Here is an 8,093-nt window from a genome sequence, read left to right as displayed (position 1 = left end):
AAAAGAAAAGAAAAAGTATATGTCAGAGGTACTTACTGTACAATAAAAAATAAAAATTCAGCAATATCTTCTACATAAAACTCCGGCAATGCTGCAAATACCTTGGGGACGTCTGAACTCAAAGGCAGTGTTACACTGTCAAAGAAAAAGAAAAAAGCACAATTTATAAAAGGAAATCACAGTGCATCAAACTACAAGAAATATCATGCTACCATTATGTAAAAAAAACCACTCATGCTATTACGCAACTATATAAAAAGTATACAGGCAAAGGAACTACAACCAGAAACAGAGGATAATGCAGATGGCGTGCTAGGGAATATGTGAAATGTTTTGTTTCATCCAGCCAGATAGCTCAGTGGACTAAAGCGCCTGTGTAGACAGGTGGAGGGACCAGGTTCGATCCCCAGCATGCTGTGCTGGTCCCGGTCCCGCCTCCAGGGTGACCTGAATGGCAACTGAGACTGGGTGTGGTGGTGCGTGCCTGTAATCCCAGCACTTGGGAGGCTGAAAACAGGGAGGACCACTCCGAGTCTGAACTGTGTGAGACCCTGTACTAAATATATATGTTTAAGGTAATGCCATAAATAAAGTAGGGAGTAAATAAAAGATGTATTTGGTCATTCTGTGTGACTCAGACTATGAGGGCATTGCAATATGTGTACTTTGCATTCTTGCACAGGGTGTGGGCTAATCTCATCAATAATGGTACCCACAGACTTTCTTTGATTGTAGTTGGAGTTTTTTGAGGCAATTTCACCACTAGGTCAGGCTGGTCTTCAACTTACTATGTAGCCAGGCTGACCTTGAACTCACAGGATCCTCCTGCCGCAGGCTACCCAGTGCTGGGATCACTGCACCGTCACACCCAGTCCACAAACTGCCTAATAACCAGAAAATAAATGCAGCAAAACTGGCTGTCAGGAGGTGTCCAGTTGATGACAAAGTGACCGAGTATCCTCGGCTCATTCAGAATTCTCTGGGCACTCTGCTGGACCCAGGGCCTAGGAGGGCCTCATGTCCTGTTGTCTCCAGTGTTTAGCTTCCGATTTATAGATTTCCCTTTCCATCAAAGATTTTATAAGACAGTTTTTTAAAATGTTATGGTGAAGCTTTAAAAAAAAAGATACTAGCATTTTTCTATGATGGTAATTGATCAGGAGAGAAATACACTGATACACTCATTTCATAAGCTCTACCAACACAATCTGGAAAGTGAGGCCTCCTCGAGGAAGTTAAGGTTCAGCTTTAGTTACTGACTCTGAAGAATGACCATGACAACACAGCCCAGACAATACAGGCGGCAAAGAGGAAAGAGCACACTCACTCGGGATATGCAGGGTCCAGGATGCGGAGCAGCAGCTGAATGAGAAGGCCATAAAAATTCAGACATCTTCTCAGGAAGCTCTCGTCAAGTAAGCCAGCGTCAGCACAGGCCTTGCACCGTACCAGTTTCTGTGGAAGTAGGTGTGCCCCCACCCATAGATTAGTCAGGAGCTGAGGCCCACAGCGTGACTGGGCAGGGAGGGGGCCAGAAGATGGAAAGTCTAGTGCTAGAGCTTCTAGAACATTCTAACTGGCTACAGGATGCTGGCTGGGTCAAGATCTCTGTCTTCCCTGAGAAAAACAAAAGGTACGCCATGCAAACCACTGAGCATGGAATCTAGCACACAGTTAGTGCTCAAGAAGGTTAGCGTTACAGTCATAGTTCAACAACTTGGTTGGGGTGGGGCTGCCGGGGAGGCCCTCTGGTGTCAGGACGGTTAGTGGAAAAAAGCAAGACAAATCCACATCTAAATTATAGCACCATCAGTAGAGCTGCCCTGAGGCAAAAGGTCTGTCTGCCAAGGATGCTCCATACCTGGGAGGGCTGCCCGAAATGAAACATACATGCACACATACGTGGACACGGAAATGTGACACTTCAGACCCCAGAACACATCTGTGCAATGCATAGGGGGCTCTGGGCCCTTGGTTTAATTTGCATCTTCAAGTGTCTATTAGCAAATGCAAAACTGAAGTCTTAACCTATACCAGAAGTGAAACAGGTAGCTTCCCTGGATCATCCTACTAGTCAACAGGAAGTGTGACCAGCTAACCCTCAGCACTGCCATTTAAGCAGAAATATATGAGAAGTGTTTTCCTTGTTCAAGGTCAGCCAGGGTCTTTTGTAGCTGAGTCTCACAAGTCAGAATACTTCCAGCTATCATTAAGTTTGCAGGATGGATCGTTTTCAGTTAAAAGTAAAGAATGAGGCAAAGGAAGGCCATCTTGCTGTTACTACAGATCCATCTTGGCAGGCATTGAGCGGCTACAGGGCCAGAAGTCCAGAGCACGTGTGTATGGTGGGCTTCAGGTCAGAGGACAGAGGACAAGGGGTCTTGCACAAGGTAGGCCAAGGGCAGAGACACGAAACTGAGTGAGAAAGCCTATGAACAACTCATGCTGTCACTGCGTAAGCAGGAGCACATTCTGTGCTAAGTTTTTAAATAATTACATGTAGATGCACAGGCGGTATCAGCAAGTTTTAACATGTCCTGTTTTATCTTGAGGGAAAGGGAGAATGAAGAAAAAAAGTCAAGACACTAAACTGCTCACTCCAGGCACATATTCTGGAAGAAAAATTACTGCCACAAGACCAGTCCATAGTGATTCCAATTAGCTGTACAAACCTTTAGCTGGGTTTTACAGCGCTTCAGCATCTCGCGATGTCTGGTGGCCAGTGGAGAATCTTTCCACTGGCTTTCATTATTTTTCAAATCTTCTACGGTTCTGAAATCAAAGACTAACAGTTAAATGAAAGAAGACACACTGCTGTCTTATCCATTCCTACCATCTCACGATGCTCAGACATAGCTGTGTTCACATGGAAGTATCTTCACAACCAAACGATGTTTTACATACAACCAAAGGCCAGATACAATTCCACTGACAGCATGTTTCTTTCCTACTGGTTCCTAAAATAATGATGTGTCCTAAAATTGTTAATGATGGATCTGATGAAACATAATTGTTTTTAGAAGTATACTGTCCCCTTATTTTCCTGGGAGAGGAAAAGAAGTCTCATAAAATTCAGATGAGTATGCCTACACTGTAACAGAGGCAAAAGAGAAGGTACTAATGGCACTGCTTCTCATCCTTACTATTCTCTGCTGAGATTATCTATGGGGCTCGCTCCCTGCTTGCTCCAGGGATGTGCTCAACAGCCACCTGTCAGCGAGGTGACATCTCATGCACTGCACATGTAGAAGACCAGCTTGTTAACACCCCCACCTGTCTATCTGCCTCACTCTCTCGTGACTGCACACCCCCAGATGCGCCACCTGCCTGCACAGCCTACTGCCACTCATGAAGCCCTGTGACGAGACAGTCGCATCATAATTTTGGGGGCACCGTGGCAGAGGCTCCTTTTAGGCTCAGGCCTGAAGAAGCTTTCCAATATCTCTGCGTCTCTTTCTGAGGCATTTCAATGATTCAGCAACCCAATACTGCCCTCCTTTAAAAAAAAAAGTATGTATTTGGCACAGGGTTTTGCTATGCAGCTCAGACTCATAGTAATCCTCCTGTTTGCAGTCTCCCCAGCTCTGGGATTACAGGCATGTGCCACCATGCCCAGACTTGGTGGCTGGCTCAGCTCGCCCAGGGCGAGGGCTAGCATATCATGTGCTGCCAGTAATCGAACCCGGGTCCCTGCACCTGCCAAACAAGCGCTTAGACTACCAAGCTATCTTGCTGGCCCACCACTGACCTTTAATGATCATTCTCTTTCTTTCTTTTTTTTTTTTGCAGAACCGGGGATTAAACTCAGGCCCTTGCGCTTGCCAGGGAAGCGCTTATTCCACTGAGCAATCTCCCCAGCCCGATTACTCTTTCTTTCTTTCTTTCTTTCTTTCTTTCTTTCTTTCTTTCTTTCTTTCTTTCTTTTTTTTGTGGTACCAGTGATCGAACTCAGGACCTTCTACTTGCCAGGCAAGCACTTACTCCACTGAGCTAACTCCCCGGCCCCCTCGATTATTCCCTTTCTGATTAGCCCATGTAATTGGATCCTTTGGTCCCTGACTGACCATGTGAATGTGGTAGGTAGAATAATTGCCCTTTATAAAGATATCATATCTCAGTTGCTGGATGGAACCTGGGGATGGAGACAAAAATACTTGGTACTGTGATTAAGAGCATACATATCGATATGGGGAGACTATCCGAGATTACTTGGGTGCCCATGTCATCACATAGCTCCTTCTGAGAGAAAGAGGGAGAGAAGACGAGGTGACAACAGAAGCAGAGATCAGAGAGGAGCAGGTTTGGAGATGTGATACTGCTGGCGTTAACACAGTGTGAGGGGGCCACAAGCCAAGGAGAGCAGGTATCTGTTCTCCCTGAAGCGCCTGAGAGGGTTGCAGCCATGATTCCAGCACTTCTGAGTGCCAATGGTGCAAAATGACAGTAAGAGATTTTTAAGTCACTAAGGTTTTTGTTTTTAATTTATTTTTGTAGTAGGGATGGAACTCAGGGCCTTGTACATACAAAGCAAGTGCTCTTCTGCTGAACCACACACACCTCAGCCTAGGTTACTGAGGTCGTGGTGATCTGCTACAGACCTGCAGGACTCTTAACACAATGACTTGTGGTACCTGACAAGATGATAGGTAAGAGGCCTGAGGAAAAATGGTTCTCTGAAGCCAAGTCTGTACGAAGACTAATTTGAAAGTGAAGACCCAATTATTATGAGGAGATGGAACCCTGGTGGTCCAAGGCTCTGTGTAGATTTGCACAGGATGGAGACAGAGTGAACTGGGTATGGTGGCACATGCCTGTGATCCCCGCACTGTAAGGAGGCTGAGGCAGGAGGATCATCATGAGTTTGAGGCCAGCCTGGACTACCAGTAATTCAAGGTCAGACTGAAGTACAGAGTGAGACCTTGTCTTGGGAAAAAAAGAGACAGAGACAAACAGACACTGGCTACTTCTAACTATGCTGGGAAGCTTAGAACAAGAAAACGACAGGTTCAAGGTTTCCAATTCTCGTCTCCTAGAAAAACGGATGAACTAGGGAGTTTCTCTACTGTAGGAAGCAGCAGCCTCCAGGCCTATAAATCCCCAAATTGAGCACAGATGAAGTTCACAGCCTTCCTGGGTCTCCTACCTGGAAGTCGGCACGCAGACCAGGTGCCCGAGAGGTCAAGTGGAGGAGGCTGGAAAACAGAATCACTCTGAGTACACTCAACCCTCAAAATCCTGTACCCCTTGCTCTGAAATGATCTCAGCTGAGGCAGTCTCCATGAAGGATGACATCAATCTCCCTTGGGGCAACCCCATCACCTCCCACTGTGCCTAAGACCACAACCAGCCAGATTAAGGGCTGCCCTGAGGGTGCGTTACAGAAGTAGATGCTTGCAGAGAAAAAATATGGTCAGGTTTGCCAGTATGCTATACTGGTCCGCTACAGCTGCTGTAACAACCTGCAAGGAAAAACACAGTAACTTGGTCTTAGTGCTCTTGTGGGGGAAGTCTAAAATGAAGCCAGACCTGTGGTGAGGCCTAAGATCCTAGCATCCAGGGGGGCAGAGGCAGAAGGATCCAGGTTCAAGCCCAACATGGGTAACATAGTGAAACTATGTCTCAAGATGTAAAATAGTTGGTAATTAAGAAAAAGAAAGAGCTAGGGACATAGCTCAGTGTGAGGGCACTGGTGTTAAAAGTCCAGGTCAGCAGAGTTGGATGTTGCTAGAAGCAGTAGAAGATGGTTCTTTACCTTTTCCAGCTGCGGTTTCCTGCGCCCCTAAGCTTAGGGCCTCTAATCACTCAAGTTCCTGCTTCCCTACCAAAAGCCCTATGAAGGCACTGGGGCCCTGTGATGGCACTGGTAGGGTAACTGGTATGATGTGGGACACCATCACCACAACTCACCTGGAAAGTTCCTTAGCACCTATGGTAACACTGTCACAGGATCCGGGCACTAGGACGTGAGCACTGTCGGGATGCTGCTTTCCCACCCACCTCCTGTGCTCCTGGAGACATGTGCGCATCTGTGTGAGGTCCAGCGAGGACAGACTCTAGGAGGCTTCTCAGCGAGGAGGGGCAAGTGCTACTGTACTTCTCTGTGGGGCTCCACCGACTGCCTGCCCGAGGCTCTGGATTCACTGTTCTCCTGAGTCTTGGAAGGGGTTCTCACTGTGTGCCCAATGAGCCCCACGAAAGTGGGACCTGACGGTCACCTAGGCTGAGAGGAGCTGAGGGATGCCTTGATGCCACACACAGAATGGAACTGAAAACTTCAGGAGCTTGGAATAGGAGTGTAGACCTACGTGCAGTCTGCTCAGGAAACCTGCCTCCCAATGACATGGGAGAGGGAACCAAAGCTATACCATTTTGTATGCAGCTGTCACTTTAAAGCTTAAGTTTCTGTTTCCTTCAGTTTGTTTCTCTTAAATGTTGTCACAGTAACCTAAGCCAGCATCACCCCCTGCTCTACTATAAGACTGCTCATTCCCTTTGTAAAATATCAAACACTTTGTTCCTTTGTCACAACCTAAGCCCATGCTTTGTAGCAGTATTTCTGTAGCTGCATGAAGTCATATCAGAAAAAAAATCTTATCACCTCCCTCCCCCCAGAACTGGAACTATATAAATACTCTCTTCTCCTGCCCTTCAGCGTTGGTGCTCGATCATGTACTGGGTGCTCACTGCCAGCTAATAAACTTGCTTCTCTCTGCACCCGGCCTCCGAGGGTGACTCAATTAAATAAGTGCTTGCTATAACAACAATATGCACAGACCACGCCTGCCTGTCCTAGGTGAGACTTTTGGCGTCAGTGCTGACACGTAGGTGTAGGCACAAAGTGTCTCTGCAAAGCACAGCAGTGCTGTCTCTTCTGTGCTGGGAGTGCAGATGGCAGATGGTGGTCCTGAATGGGCTGGCCAGGGGAAAGGGAAGGTGACAGGATCTCAGTGGGGTGGCTGCCCTAGGATGAGGCCACAAATGCAGACCATAGTTTGAAATGCACACAAGCCTCTCCTGATCACTGGCTTTCTAAGCCGATCAAAATGGTGGAGATAAAGAAAATCTGAAAAACAGCTTAACACAGTTGGCCCAAATGGCACAGCTGCACTCTGCAACCCACAACACAGAGAACGAATTCTCTTCAGGTCTGAATTCTCTTCAGGTCTACGAAGGGAAATGTCAGGTAAATCCTGATAAACTTCAAAGGACCCAAAATGCACAGAGCAAGTTCGCTGGCCACAATGTAAGTCAGCTAGACACAGGCTACAAAAAAGATGCAGATAAGTACCCCAAGAATCTGCACTTTAAACACTTTTTTCTGGTCTTTCTGAGACAGAGTCTCACAATACAGTTCAGGCTGGCCTTGAACTCACTTTGTAGCCCCAGGCTAGCCTCAAACTCACAGTGATCCTCCTGCCTCAGCCTCCTGAGTGCTGGGATTACAAGTGTGAACTACTTTGCCTGGCCATTAAACAATGTATTCTTTAAACAATCATAGGATAAAAAAGAAAAAAATTAGAAAATGCTTTGACCTGCCAGGCATGGTAGCACATGCTGTAATCCCCATACTCAGGAAGCTAAGGCCTGGGCTACACAGTGAGATCAAGGCCAGCCTGAACTACACAGCAGGACCCTATCTCCAAGAAGAAACAAACAAACAAGAAATATTTGACCTGGAAAGGATACGGACATGCCAAAAATATGGGGTGATGCATATACAAGAAAGGGCTGAAAAGGAACGGCTTAAGGTTTCACTTCAAGAGGCAACACAACAAGAAGGAGATATGTGAAGTAAAAAGAAGTCAGAGGGCCAAGGACATAGCTCAGTAGCAGAAGCACCTGCCTGGCAAGTGCAAGGTCCTGAGTTTGATCCCTGGTACCAAAAAAAGGGGGCCAGGAACAAAGTTCAGTGGCATCAGTACCTGCCTGACAAGCAGTCCTGAGTACCGGAGAGAAAAAAAAAAATTAGAAGCAAATATTTAAGACCCTGTACACATATTAAAGAGATGAAAAGGGGCTGGTGAGATGGCTCAGTGGTCTGAAGCACCTACTTAGAACAAGCTAAGCCAAGCGGGGCACAGGGACCGCGGTTC

At 46.7% G+C, this 8,093-nt stretch overlaps 1 protein-coding gene across 2 annotated transcripts in view; it reads right to left on the bottom strand.

The window, feature by feature from the left end:
- Positions 1–8,093, bottom strand: part of Ube4b (ubiquitination factor E4B) — a 129,701-nt gene that overhangs the window by 26,757 nt on the left and 94,851 nt on the right. For both annotated transcript variants that reach the window (XM_004639643.2, XM_004639644.2), the window contains 3 exons: positions 2,673–2,772; positions 1,328–1,455; positions 37–135 (listed from right to left, as the gene is read on the bottom strand). In XM_004639643.2, the coding sequence (XP_004639700.1) occupies positions 37–135; positions 1,328–1,455; positions 2,673–2,772 (327 nt within the window). The remainder of the gene's footprint in view (positions 1–36; positions 136–1,327; positions 1,456–2,672; positions 2,773–8,093) is intronic.

The sequence above is a fragment of the Octodon degus genome, unplaced genomic scaffold (assembly GCF_000260255.1).
Source record: "Octodon degus isolate 3935 unplaced genomic scaffold, OctDeg1.0 scaffold00113, whole genome shotgun sequence".
Taxonomy (NCBI): domain Eukaryota; kingdom Metazoa; phylum Chordata; class Mammalia; order Rodentia; family Octodontidae; genus Octodon; species Octodon degus.
Note: the sequence above shows the minus strand (reverse complement) of the source record. Positions and strands in the feature narration are given on the sequence as shown.